The sequence below is a fragment of the Bos javanicus genome, chromosome 13 (assembly GCF_032452875.1).
Source record: "Bos javanicus breed banteng chromosome 13, ARS-OSU_banteng_1.0, whole genome shotgun sequence".
Taxonomy (NCBI): domain Eukaryota; kingdom Metazoa; phylum Chordata; class Mammalia; order Artiodactyla; family Bovidae; genus Bos; species Bos javanicus.
The window spans coordinates 38,342,788-38,357,549 of NC_083880.1; the positions used below are offsets into that span (position 1 = coordinate 38,342,788).

The 14,762-nt window shown below is 48.3% G+C and overlaps 1 protein-coding gene across 5 annotated transcripts in view; it reads right to left on the minus strand.

Annotated features, from left to right (window-relative positions):
• Window positions 1–14,762, minus strand: part of OVOL2 (ovo like zinc finger 2) — a 30,597-nt gene that overhangs the window by 11,375 nt on the left and 4,460 nt on the right. For 4 of the 5 annotated variants that reach the window (XM_061436320.1, XM_061436319.1, XM_061436318.1 and 1 more), the window contains one exon: window positions 2,325–2,514. In XM_061436320.1, coding sequence (XP_061292304.1) covers window positions 2,325–2,514 — 190 coding nt within the window. Of the gene's footprint in view, window positions 1–2,324; window positions 2,515–9,411; window positions 12,817–14,762 lie in introns of those variants that run through there. The other variant, XM_061436323.1, reaches the window with a different exon arrangement.

Consider the following 14,762-nt stretch of genomic DNA (forward strand, 5'->3'; position numbering starts at 1 on the left):
GCCCCCTTCACTTTGTCTAAAAGGCCAGGATCCAGGATCAGGGAGTGGCCAGAGAACCCACCAGGCAAGGAGCTGCAGAAGAAATAGGCCATGCCCTCAACGACATGCTCAGAAAAAGATGCAAAGCTGAGGAACTCTCCCGGACAGCCAACGACAAATGATTGGGCAACCAGTCCCCAGTTTCTTAACCTCTTGGGGTAGTTGCGTGTTAGACCAGCTTTGTAGCCACTTGTTGGGTCCACTGATAGCTGGGGCTGCCCCATCAACCACAGAATTCCTCCAACTTTCATAGGACCACCTACCACCTACAGGACCCTTCACCCTATTTAGGACCCTCCACAATTACCCTTGGAGAAGGCAATAGCACCCTACTCCAGTACTCTTGCCTGGAAAATCCCATGGGCAGAGGACCCTGATGGGCCGCAGTCCATGGGGTGGCTGAGAGTCAGACACGACTGAGCGACTTCACTTTCACTTCTCACTTTTATGCACTGGAGAAAGAAATGGTAACCCACTCCAGTGTTCTTGCCTGGAGAATCCCAGGGACGGGGGATCGTGGTGGGCTGCCGTCTATGGGGTCGCACAGAGTCGGACACGACTGAAGCGACTTAGCAGCAGCAGCAGCAACAATTACCCTACCACCGGCCACTCCCTAAGTATTCTTCCTGCCTCAACCCAAGGTGTCAGCCTGGCCACACAGAGGTCAAACTTTTACAGGTTCTCTCGTGTTCAGGACTGAAATGAAAGTATTAAAGCCAAACCCCAGAGAGCATCCTCTATTGATTCCACTTTCATCACATTCAAAGCCAGACAACAGTCAGTGATGCTGCCGGAAGTCAGGCTAACAGTGCCTCTCGGAGGTAAGGTGACAGTGACCAGAGGGGGTGCAGGGCAGGGCAGTGACTTACAGGGTCTGTCAATACTCCAGCTGGTTAGATGGGTGTGTTCACTCTGTAGAAACTCCTACATTCTCAAACTGTGCTCTTATGACATGGGTGCTTTTCTGGATGCATTGTTACTTTTAAATGAAATTTTAAATGAAAATTTCACTTTAGCAAAGTTTTTTTAAAGTAAAAAAGAAAAACCTTTTAGCATGCCAGACCACTCTTTGGGGTGAAGGACACCCTTCTGAGCCAGGAAGGGGCTCATGGCAAGCACCCTAAGAACAAAATGTGTGACGGAGTCTATAAAGGAAATCTCAATAGCAAGGGTCCGAGAAGGGCCCTGTGTGGGGCTTGGGGAGCTTCGAGCCCCACTGAGAGAGAGGAGTGGACATTTTCCCACCCCCAAAATGCCGGAGGGGGGAAACCCTGAACCCTGAAAGGGCCTGAGGGATCAGCAGGACTATAACAAATTCTAGGGACTGTAGGGAGAGAGAGAGGGACCCGCATAAGACTGACTGGGCAGGATGGGATGAGAGCGTGGAGCCCAGTGGGGTGCGTGAGGGTTCGGAGGGGCTGGGACAGGAGGCAGATTTGAAGATGGGAGCCAGACGGAGAGGGGCTTTATATGGAACCCATCAAGATGGAGACTTTGAATTTCATCCTGCCCAGAGTTGGAGATTTTTTTTTTTAAGCTGGGAAATGGCATCTTAGAATTCTCAAGGGATCTCTCTGGCAAAGGTGTGGTCCTCAAGAAGAAGCCTGCAGACCAGATACCTCCTACACAAAACTGGAGGCTACCAGCAATCAGAGGTGCCGGCAGACCGATGAGCAGGCACCCCCCAGGGCTGTCTGTGGAAGGAGATGGTGGGGACCCAGACCCGCTGCACAAGAAGGGGGAGCTGAGGAAGGCTGGAGGGGCAGGCACTTGCCCGCCTGCCAGACCTCCCACACCCTGACCCTTCCTCCCCACCCCCTCGGAAGGCTTGGAGAGCGCTAAGTCCGCTGAGTGTTTTCTTCTCTTTGTGAGCTCCCAGGAGGAACCAACGTGATGCTATTTTGAGACAGGATCACTTCCCAAGAGAGAAGCACAAAATATCTGCAGAGGGACCACAGGAACCGTGTTCTAGCATCAGCCCGGCCCGATGGCTGCACCTGACGCCCAGATGCTCCGAGTGGGCATCGCAGGGCACTTCCAACCAGTGACCTGCCTCCAACCGCATCTCACTGGGGGCGAGACCAGGCTGGGGGGTGGGGGCGGGGGTGGGTGGTCTCGGGCCCCAGGGGGCACTGCTGCAGGTGGCCTGGCTCAAATTGGCCCTCCCTCGGCCCCCCTCACCCCTGCCTCGCGATCCTTCCAGAAACAGCTCTGCTCAGGGCTCCCTCCTTCTTGACGCAGGAGCTCGCGCCATGCCCCTCACCTGAGTGCCTGCGCCCCCTCACCTGTGTGCGTGCGCACATGCCGCTTGAGGTCGAAGGTGTCGTTGAAGCCCTTTCCACAGAAGCTGCACAGGTGCCTCTTCACCTGGCTGTGGCACTTGAGGTGCCGGTTGAGCATGCGCTGCAGACGGAAGGCCTTGCCACACAGGTCGCAGGTATGCATGGCCGCATCGCTGGAGGTGCCTGTAGTGAACTGGGGCAGAGAGGGGCGTGAGGTCCAGCGGGGAGTGGTGGGGGCGAGGGTAGGGGAGGGGTTGGCCCTGGCTCGGGCTGCCCCGCCCCCCACTAAAAATTCCCAGCAGGTGTAGGCTTTGGGCAGCGAGGTGGAACAGAGCCGCTCCCCCTATATCCATGCTCTTGATTTCCAGCAGCGCCCTGCCCCCAGCAAGTGGGGGTGGGACCACCAGCCTAGTGGGATACACTCTCTGGAAGGGGGAGGATGGTGCCCTTCCTGGCCTTAGTCCTTCCTGCTTGCTAGAGCTCCAGCTGCCACCTCGGACCCTAAGGGGGAAGCCCGTGCTGAAGATGGAAGGGAGAAAGAAGAGAGGAGCCCCTAGAGACAGCCACAGTCAATTCCTTCCTTCCGGGCCTGCACTGAGGTTGAATCCATCAAAAGGGACCGTGTCCTCGCCCCCTGGACCTGGCAGAGCCTCTGTCACTTCCAGATCTTAAGAGACCTAGCAGTGGCTTTTCTCCCTCCCCCCTCTCGGAAGCCAGGGGCCACCAAGAAGCCCGAGCACACCATGCCGTGAGGAAGCCCAAGCAGCTCGGCAGAGGAGCAGTGAGGTGCCATGTGTGGATAATGGGCCACTGGACCTTCCGGCCCACCCAGGACTACCACCAGCTGAGTGAACAAACCGGCCCAGAGGAGAACTGCCTAGCCCAGCCGTGCCCCAGAATCATGAACAAATGACAGTTGGCTTCCGAAGGGACTTGGTCAGAATCCCACAGCTTCATTACCAGAAAAACCATAATCAAATCCCAGGTTCTGAACAGTCCGCTCCATTCTCTCAACTGCATTTGCTGCCTCAAAGGAAGAAAACAGAATCTCTATGTGATGAAAAACACCAGATCTGCTATGTTCATCAAAGGTTTCCTAGATCCTTTAAAGTAAAAGTGAAAGTTGCTCAGTCGTGTCCGACTCTTTGCGACCCCATAGACTGGGGCCTACCAGGCTCCTCTGTCCATGGGATTTTCCAGGCAATAGTACTGGAGTGGATTGCCATTTCCTTCTCCAGGGGATCTTCCCAAGCCAGGGCTTGAACCCGGGTCTCCTGCACTGTAGACAGACATTTTACCATCTGAGCCACCAGAGAAGTCCTTTAGAAGATGGATCCAATTGTTCTGCCAAAATTCTACTCATAAAAGAACCTAAAAAACTTGTTTCAGACAAGTGTCATTCGCAAGAAGAGTTGGTCCTTTCCTGGCTTAACACCTTCCATGTCTCAAACATCCTCCTTTCATCCACCCAAGGTACCACCTCCACCAAGCCCCAACTCACCTGTTCCCTCCCACATAAGCTTCTCCAGGCTCTGCAGCGCCTGCCCAAACTGGTCCCAGTACCCCTAATACCAGAGCCTCTCAAACCCCAGTGTGCACATGAATCCTCTGGGGGTCTTGTTAAAATGCAACTTCTGATTCAGGAGGTCTGCTGGGGTCTGAATTTATAGCCAGCTCCCAGGAGACACCACCGTGCGGTCCACAGACCACACTTGAGACATGAAGGACTGGCTTTCAGATGGTTTAGCACTTTATTCCAACTCATTCTAGAGGCTTCCATCACGCAGAAGCATTTCCTCAGGGTTCACCTGTTCTCCTCAACTAAATGCCTGGTGGAAGTCAGCAAGTGTTTGCGCAGGTTCCAGCCCCCATGCCCCAAGCCTAGATGGCAGCCCTGCACCGTGCAGGTCAGAGTTTCTGGGCAATGACTCACAGGTGGCAGAATGTGAAGACCCCAGAGCAGGGCTTTTCAATTGGCCCCCTCCAGTGGTTCATTCTCAACTGCTCCATCTTAGTCTCAGCCAACATTAATGTGTGCCTAATCACAGACAGAGCCTGTGCTCTGAGCTGGAGGGTGCCCCATCACCAGGATGGCTTGTTCCCAAGAAGCGGCTGGTCTAGGCACAGGCCACTGCCATCCAGGAAGTCCAGGGTGCAAGAGGCTGCTTGGAGGGGCACCTAACCCCAGATCGGGGTTGGGGCGGGGGGGCGTCCTGGTGCAAGATAACATGCTTCTAGGGAAGTGAGTGTCACAGCCAAAGAGGAGGAAGTTGGGGGAAGGGCAAAGAAGATTCAGGAGAGGGCTGGGAAACAGGAGCTGCGTGGGGTCCAGCCTGGCTAGCCTGAGCCCTGGAGAGCAGCTGATGAAGAGAGCCGAGGAAGCAAAGAAGCAGAGAAGGGCAGGGCTCTACCTCGGGTCCCTGATAAACTGGACTGTCAGAGGGCGGTGGGAGGTGGGGCGCATTGGAAGTTACAAGAGGACCACGGGGCTTGAGTCTAAAGACCTTCCTGCCTCATACCCCACCTCTGCCCTGTGTCCGCTGAAGTGGTGGCATGTGACAGAGCCTGGGGCCGACTCCGCTGTGCCCAAGGCTCTCCCGTCATCAGGACAGGTCGTGGTCTCCTCCTTGTCCACAGTGCCCAAGTCCCCATTCTGGTCACTGCCTCCATTGAAGGGATGTGAAAAAGACTAAATATAGCCCAAATCTTGGCAAAGGGTACTTGGAGCTTCTCAAAGCCAAGTCTACACAGGAAGATCATTTGAGAGGTCACACAGCTAATAAAATAGAACACAGACACATGACCCTGGTCATTCTGATTAGAAACGCGAAGAAAGGGAGATCTGTCTTCTGAAAGCCCTGCATCAACGTGCCCGGGGAACGTGCCGACCACAGTTCCAACCTGGATCTTATTTACTTTAATCCTCTCAGTAAATTCCTATTTTTAAAATGCTCTGCATGCAACATCAGTTCAGTTCAGTCGCTCAGTCGTGTCCGACTCTTTGCGACCGCATGAATCACAGCACGCCAGGCCTCCCTGTCCATCACCAACTCCCGGAGTTCACCCAGACTCACGTCCATTGAGTCAGTGATGCCATCCAGCCATCTCATCCTCTGTCGTCCCCTTCTCCTCCTGCCCCCAATCCCTCCCAGCATCAGAGCCTTTTCCAATGAGTCAACTCTTCACATGAGGTGGCCAAAGTACTGGAGTTTCAGCTTTAGCATCATTCCTTCCAAAGAAATCCCAGGGCTGATCTCCTTCACAATGGACTGGTTGGATCTCCTTGCAGTCCAAGGGACTCTCAAGAGTCTTCTCCAACACCACAGTTCAAAAGCATCAATTCTTCGGCGCTCAGCCTTCTTCACAGTCCAACTCTCATATCCATACATGACCACAGGAAAAACCATAGCCTTGACTAGACAAACCTTTGTTGGCAAAGTAATGTCTCTGCTTTTGAATATGCTATCTAGGTTGGTCAAAACTTTCCTTCCAAAGAGTAAGCGTCTTTTAATTTCATGGCTGCAATCACCATCTGCAGTGATTTTGGAGCCCAAAAAAATAAAGTCTGACACTGTTTCCACTGTTTCCCCATCTATTTCCCATGAAGTGATGGGACCAGATGCCATGATCTTCATTTTCTGAATGTTGAGCTTTAAGCCAGCTTTTTCACTCTCCTCTTTCACTTTCATCAAGAGGCTTTTGAGTTCCTCTTCACTTTCTGCCATAAGGGTGGTGTCATCTGCATATCTGAGGTTATTGATATTTCTCCCGGAAATCTTGATTCCAGCTTGCGCTTCTTCCAGTCCAGCATTTCTCATGATGTACTCTGCATAGAAGTTAAATAAGCAGGGTGACAATATACAGCCTTTACGTACTCCTTTTCCTATTTGGAACCAGTCTGTTGTTCCATGCCCAGTTCTAACTGTTCCTGACCTGCATACAGATTTCTCAAGAGGCAGGTCAGGTGGTCTGGTATTCCCATCTCTTTCAGAATTTTCCACAGTTTATTGTGATCCACACAGTCAAAGGCTTTGGCATAGTCAATAAAGCAGAAATAGATGTTTTTCTGGAACTCTCTTGCTTTTTCCATGATCCAGAAGATGTTGGAAATTTGATCTCTGGTTCCTCTGCCTTTTCTAAAACCAGCTGGAACATCTGGAAGTTCACGGTTCACATATTGCTGAAGCCTGGCTTGGAGAATTTTGAGCATTACTTTACTAGCATGTGAGATGAGTGCAATTGTGCAGTAGTTTGAGCATTCTTTGGCATTGCCTTTCTTTGGGATTGGAATGAAAACTGACCTTTTCCAGTCCTGTGGCCACTGCTGAGTTTTCCAAATTTGCTGGCATATTGAGTGCAGCACTTTCACAGCATCATCTTTCAGGATTTGAAATAGCTCAACTGGAATTCCATCACCTCCACTAGCTTTGTTCATAGTGATGCTTTCTCAGGCCCACTTGACTTCACATTCCAGGATGTCTGGCTCTAGGTCAGTGATCACATCATCGTGATTATCTGGGTCGTGAAGATCTTTTTTGTACAGTTCTTCTGTGTATTCTTGCAACCTCTTCTTAATCTTCTGCTTCTGTTAGGTCCATACCATTTCTGTCCTTTATCGAGCCCATCTTTGCATGAAATGTTCCCTTGGTATCTCTAATTTTCTTGAAGAGATCTCTAGTCTTTCCCATTCTGTTGTTTTCCTCTATTTCTTTGCATTGATCGCTGAGGAAGGCTTTTTTATCTCTTCTTGCTATTCTTTGGAACTCTGCATTCAGATGCTTATATCTTTCCTTTTCTCCTTTGCTTTTCGCTTCTCTTCTTTTCACAGCTATAGATACCGCCTATGATTGTCCAGGGTGGAAATCTCATATCAGTGGCACTTTTTGGTTTGAAAAGAAGAAAATGCTGAGGGCAGAGGGGAGGGGGTCAGTAACCACTGAAGGTGGTGCAGAGCCAGCGGGGCATCTGACTGAGCAAGATATAGACAGCTTTCTAACCTTGGGGAGCAAAGAGGAGTGAGGGGACTGCTGAGGGAGGGCACCCCATTCTCAGGAAGCTTCCCTCTGGTCTTCCTAGAGCAAAAGGAAAAGTTCTCCCATGACCCTCAGCGAAGGCAGGGTTCCCATTTCTCCACGTTTATGCGCATCCCCATTTCACAATATGGAAAACGGAGTCACCGCTAAATGCTTATCCAGAGAATCCCTAGAAAGGACCACCTGCTGCCTGTAAATGTGTCCTGAGCAGTCCAGCCCCAGACACTGATGAATTGTATCCAGAGCCTCTGAAGAGAGTCTCTCTTTGAAAGATGTAGGCTTAATTAAAAGGCAAAAGATCATGGCTGATAAAGCTAGCTTCTGCCAAACTAGTTCACTTGTCATAAAAAGCCTAGGACTTTCCAGTGGTTAAGTGGACTGACTTTCCAGACGGTCCAGTGGTTAAGACTCCAAACTCCAAAGCAGGGGGTGAGCATTCAATCGCTGGTTGGAAAATCAGATCCCACATGCTGAACGACCAAAAAAAATTTTTTTAATGGCAAAAGGGAAGGAAAAATTCCTTCATCAGAAAGAAAAGAGAGATGTCTTATTAGTCAGCCATAAGAAAGAATGAAATATCGCCATTTGTAGCTACATAGACAAATCTAGAGATGACCATACAAGTGAAGTCAGAGAAAGATAAATACTACACGATATCACTTATATGTAGAATCTAAAAAATAATACAAATGAACTTATTTATGAAATAGAAATAGACTCACAGATATAGAAAACAAACATAGTTACCAAAGGGGAAAGGAGGGGAAGAGGGATAAATTAGGAGTATGGGATTAACAAACACACACTACTATATATAAAATAGATAACCAACAAGGATTTACAGTATAGCCCAGGGAACTATATTCAATATCTTGTAGTAACCTATAAAGGAAAAGAATCAGGAAAAAAAAAAAATATATATATATATATGTATAACAGAATGTCTTTGCTGTACCTGTGAAACTAACACAATATTGTAAATCAACTATACATCAATTTTTTTTTTAAAAAAGGAAAAATTCCCAAGAATTCTGCAGAAAAACATTTGGAGGATAAATTTCTAAAGATGAAATTTATCCCACAGAGTGCACTTCACATATGCCTGGAAATTTGGTCTGGATAGCAAAAGGTTGGAAAACTACCTACATGTCCATCAATTGGGACTTGTTACAAAATTAAAAAAAGATGATAGGATCATATAATGAAAGCAGCTAGAAAAAAAGACAGAAGACTGACTACCAGCCACCTGAGTAAGCCCTCCTGGATATCCTGTCCAGTCAAGCCCTCAGGAGATTCCAGTCCCACTGGCATCCGACTGCACCCGCAAGAGACCCCAGGCAAAACCCACCCAGCTGAGCACAGTCAAGTCACAGAACTAGAAGATATCATAACACATTATGCCAAGCTACTAACTCTGGGGTTATCTGTGAAGCAGCAGCAGATCACTGGAATGGTAATAGATGTATCACATTCTCTTAAGACCACCATATTTGTGAGTACTAAGTCGCTTCGGTCGTGTCCAGCTCTTTGCATCCCCATGGACCGTAGCCCGCCTGGCTCCTCTGCCCATGGGATTCTCCAGGCAAGAATACTGGAGTGGGTTGCCATGCCCTCTTCCAGGGAGGTCAGTAGGGATCAAACCTGTCTCCTGGAGCTCCTGCACTGCAGGCGTATTCTTTACTACTGAGACAACGGGGGAAGCCCCAAATGGGATTAGATGAACTCTTTTCTTAAATTCAAATCCTGCTCTACCACTCACAGTCTGGGAAGTAGGCAAGTTACTCAACCTCTCTAAGGTTGCCCTCTCTAAGTAGGCAAGTTACTCAACCTCTCTAAGGTTGAGTAATTTCACACTCCTCCCCCCATAAAATGTGGGCAATAACGATACTTGCCTCTTGGGATTGTTAAGGAATACTAGTTGCCCGGTAAATCCTAACTCTTAAGAGTTTGACAAGTTCCAGCGTCCTGTGATCCTAAATAAAATGTAACAAAACCTCTTGTTTCTTCACCTGTCTTTTGAGTTTTCCTCTCACTGATGGAAGAAAAAGGGAACTAACCGTCAGTGTGGGTCACCAGCCCCTAGTCCTTCATCTGCAATTCTGAAATCGAAAAAGTTCTGAAAACCAACATTCTCTCTTATCTCCATTGGCAACAAAACCAGAAGCTACAGTTTGGTGTTAATACTCATACTTCAATATAGAAATTATTAATGTGTGCAATTACAGGGTACTGCTCCAGATACTTCTGAAAAAGTATACTTCAGTCATCTTCTGAAAAAGTTTAATAGTCTCACCCTTAATCCAAAATTAACTCTCCAAGAGGCTCAGCACTCAAGTGGGGAAGCTACCATGGAGGGTGGGAGGTGACATCAGTCTGGAGATTCATTAACTAATTGGCGATTAATCACGGCCAGAAAGATGAAGAGAGACAGTTAATTCCCCAACCCTGCAGCTTGGCGCTTTCTTATGCTGTCCTGTTTTCTTCAGGATCTCGGCTTTCGTTTTAAAATACACACAAAATTCCCCTCTAGTTCTTCTGAAAAACAGTCCTCTGCAGCAGAAACAAACCCATCATTGTATCGGAGCTACGGAAGATTTCAGGAGCGTCCGGGGAGGTGGGGACTTGGGCTGGCCCTCTGACCAACTTCAAAGCTGGCTAAGGTCACTTACCTGTCAACTTCTAAAGGGAAAAAAAAAATCCTTTATTTTCTGTGGATGCTTCCACCAGACAAGTTCCTTAAACTAATGAACCTATTTCCTGCAGTAGGCTACCATGGGTCTAGGCTACCTTCCATGGCCATGTGGACAAGATTACCACTGACACATCTGCTTATGTCTGAGTGCTCAAAACGTGCTAAGTGTAATTCCCCAATTTCTTTGGGATAAAAACACCCCTCCTGCATCCTTAAGCGTCACAAGTCCACTGCATGGCAGAATGCAGTCTTCCCAAATGCAGAGATGCTGAAGGGAACATATCCTTATCACCAGAAGAAACAGGGGCTAAAACACTTGCAGGTGCCCACACTGACATGTTGATGGGGCTTGGAGCCTGCGAAATGTGTGCCTACACTTCCCAGGGACAGGCCCATGGGTCTGGGCACGCTGTGTGGGAGAGGGAGGGGTAACCCTGTGCTTTGTTTCCTGTCATGTGGTAGAAACTGCTTCAGGTTCCCTCATGTCACACTAGTGGCTAAGGCGGCAGCACAACAACACAACTACACAACAACGACTACACACTTCAACGACAGCACAACATCCTAAAGAAAAAGGAGCCTTGGGCTGGGCTTTGCCGCTAGCACCTGTGAGGAGCTCAAAACAACCTCTCTAGCGTTATCTTTCTCCCCATAAATATGAGGAGACTGGACCACATCTGGGCCCTTGAGTAGATCCTGTGGGTGGACAGGCTCAGCCTCTGTCCCTGCTCTGAGGTGGACCATCCTGCATAGGAGAGGCTAGAAAGCACGACACAACATTTCCCAGAATCCCTCGCAGCTGTGGTCTTTAGATGTGACCTGGGTTCCACCAGTTACATGCACTGCTGTAGATTTGACTTCAGGCGGGCCTGAGTTAACTGAGCTGAGGCAAGTATGCAGCAATTTTTTCACATCTTGCATTAGCAGAAGCATTGTGATGGGCAAACAGCAGCCACAGCGGCCACCGCAGCAGCTCCCTAGGCAGCCCAGTTCTGCAGTGTGGCTCCGGGAGTCACTCCTGGGAGCTCAGCCTGCTCTCTCTTTATCCCAATTTGAAAGGAAGTGTTAGTCGCTCAGTCGTGTCTGACTCTTTGCAACCCCATGGACTATAGCCCCCCAGGCTCCTCTGTCCATGGAATTCTTCAGGCAAGGATACTGGAGTGGGGTGCCATTTCCTTCTCCTGACCCAGGGATCAAACCCAGGTCTCCTGCATTGCAGGCAAATTCTTTACCATCTGAGCCACCAGGAAAGACTTACCCCATTTAATGCCCCATAATTAACCATCATCTGCAGCTCACACGTTGTTCTCCTATTTCTCCTTCTCCCCCTTTAAACTAATTTAAGCTTTCTCAAGTATCCATTCCAAGCATTTTCCCCTTTTTCCTTCCTGTTCTTCCCCAAATACTGTCACTTGTATCTAGGAACTGTTGACTCCTCCTTCCCTGCCTGTATTTCTCTTCCATGTTGACTTAAGTCCTCCTATGAGTCAGGTATTACTGTACCAGCTGCTGGAAATATGAGCCCACTAGGAATGTTCCCAGCCTTTGGTGGCTCTAGAGTTAAGAAGAGGAGTCTGGTCAGCCAAGGAGATGGTAAGTTACAAGGTTGGAGCTTCCAATTCTGTCTTGGGAGACTGAAGTCAACAGGCAAGGAGCTAGGGATGAGGCTTACGTTGCCTTCCAAACATCAAATGGGTGGGTTTTTTCCAAATAATACTTAAATCCACCCAATCCAGTTGGTAAATCCCTTGTCCTTGCTGGGGGCAACAAAATATTGGACATCAACAAAACCTGCCACAGGTCACTATTGGCTAACTCCCCACTGGGCAGTTTATACGCTAAGAAAATCGCTCAGCATTTTGTATCCACTGTCTACCCCAATGCTTGAGAGGCCCATTCTATTATTTCTCCATTTTACAGATCAGGGAACTGAGGCTCAGAACAGCCCAAGCACAGCTGGCGAGATGGACCCAAATGAGGTTTTCCTTCTCCCACAGAGCATCCACACTTTCTGGCTTGGCCCCTTTACCATCTCAGCCTATCCCAGCTATATTTCCAGCTCCTCACCCTGACTCTCCCTGACCCCAGGCCCGTTTCCCATCCTCCCTTCAGCTCTGAGTCCTGTTCTTACTCAAGCTTCAGGCTCCGCCCTAAAGCCTGCCTCTTCGCACTCTCTCACTGCCCTAGAATCCACACCAAGAAACCTCCCTCTGCTCAGAATGTATTGCATCTTTCCTCTTGCTTCTGGTTGAGCGTTCACTTTCCTGTAATAGCGTTAATAATTAATATAGTATTTGTGCCTCTCCACCAACCCAAAGAACCCTAGCTGGAGTTACTGGGCACCTAAGATGTTTTCTGATTGACTCATTTATCCTCATGACTCTATGAGGCAAATGTCATTATTATTAAGATTCCCACGTTACAGATGAGGAAACTGAAGCCTGGAAGCTTTCAGTTCAGTTTAGTCGCTAGTCGTGTCCGACTCTTTGTGACCCCATGAATCGCAGCACGCCAGGCCTCCCTGTCCATCACCAACTCCCGGAGTTCACCCAGACTCACGTCCATCGAGTCAGTGATGCCATCCAGCCATCTCATCCTCTGTTGTCCCCTTCTCCTCCTGCCCCCAATCCCTCCCAGCATCAGAGTCTTTCCCAATGAGTCAACTCTTCACATGAGGTGGCCAAAGTACTGGAGTTTCAGCTTTAGCATCATTCCTTCCAAAGAAATCCCAGGGCTGATCTCCTTCACAATGGACTGGTTGGATCTCCTTGCAGTCCAAGGGACTCTCAAGAGTCTTCTCCAACACCACAGTTCAAAAGCATCAATTCTTCGGCGCTCAGCCTTCTTCACAGTCCAACTCTCACATCCATACATGACCACAGGAAAAACCATAGCCTTGACTAGATGGACCTTTGTTGGCAGAGTAATGTCTCTGCTTTTGAATATGCTATCTAGGTTGATCATAACTTTCCTTCCAAGGAGTAAGCGTCTTTTAATTTCATGGCTGTAATCACCATCTGCAGTGATTTTGGAGCCCAAAAAAATAAAGTCTGACACTGTTTCCACTGTTTCCCCATCTATTTCCCATGAAGTGATGGGACCAGATGCCATGATCTTCATTTTCTGAATGTTGAGCTTTAAGCCAACTTTTTCACTCTCCACTTTCACTTTCATCAAGAGGCTTTTTAGTTCCTCTTCACTTTCTGCCATAAGGGTGGTGTCACCTGCATATCTGAGGTTATTGATATTTCTCCCCGAAATCTTGATTCCAGCTTGTGCTTCTTCCAGTCCAGCGTTTCTCATGATGTACTCTGCATAGAAGTTAAATAAGCAGGGTGACAATATACATCCTTGACATACTCCTTTTCCTATTTGGAACCAGTCTGTTGTTCCATGCCCAGTTCTAACTGTTCCTGACCTGCATACAGATTTCTCAAGAGGCAGATCAGGTGGCCTGGTGTTCCCATCTCTTTCAGAATTTTCCACAGTTTATTGTGATCCACACAGTCAAAGGCTTTGGCATAGTCAATAAAGCAGAAATAGATGTTTTTCTGGAACTCTCTTGCTTTTTCCATGATCCAGTGGATGTTGGAAATTTGATCTCTGGTTCATCTGCATTTTCTAAAACCAGCTGGAACATCTGGAAGTTCACAGTTCACATATTGCTGAAGCCTGGCTTGGAGAATTTTGAGCATCACTTTACTAGCGTGTGAGATGAGTGCAATTGTGCGTTAGTTTGGGCATTCTCTGGCACTGCCTTTCTTTGGGATTGGAATGAAAACTGACTTTTTCCAGTCCTGTGGCCTGCTGAGTTTTCCAAATTTGCTGGCATATTGAGTGCAGCACTTTCACAGCATCATCTTTCAGGATTTGAAATAGCTCAACTGGAATTCCATCACCTCCACTAGCTTTGTTCGTAGTGATGCTTTCTAAGGCCCACTTGACTTCACATTCCAGGATGTCTGGCTCTAGGTCAGTGATCACACCATAGTGATTATCTGGGTCATGAAGATCTTTTTTGTACAGTTTTTCTGTGTATTTGTGCCATCTCTTCTTAATATCTTCTGCTTCTGTTAGGTCCATACCATTTCTGTCCTTTATCGAGCCTGGAAGGTTTAGCAACTTGCAAAAGCCAGAGCGTAGAACCCTAACCATTATTGTCAGATGGTTCTGAAACACAAGGGTGACACAACTTTATCCCCTGTCTGCCTTGCGTACAGCTGTACATTTACGTACAGCGTAAATGCTGTGGATGGAGCTTCTCTCTGCCCTTTTCTGGTTCTAAGAACCAACTGTTTAATGAGTGCCTTCTAGTCATTGAAAAAAATGCATCTTGCTCCAGTGGCTTCCCCCTCTTAGACCGTTCGTCCTACTTTGCACAGAACTCTAAAGTCACACCTCGTGCTAAGTCAAGGGTGGTTTGACCAGTTATTTGAAAATGGACCATACCATGGCTGATAATTCTATAATCTTGGAGCATCTTGACGCCAAGGTGTCTCCAATTTTCGATGGAAGAAGAGAGGAGAAGGAACCTGAACTTTGGCCTCAGTAAACAAACAAAAACTCCTCTGGAAATTTAGTTAAGGGTTGAGGAGCAAACTACACTCCACCCCCACCCCTGAGGGCAGCACAAAGACAAGGATCCTGGGAATAAGATCAGTTTCTTCATCCCTTAATCCGGGGCCCCAGTGGAGCTGTTGGCCCGGGGCATCAGAG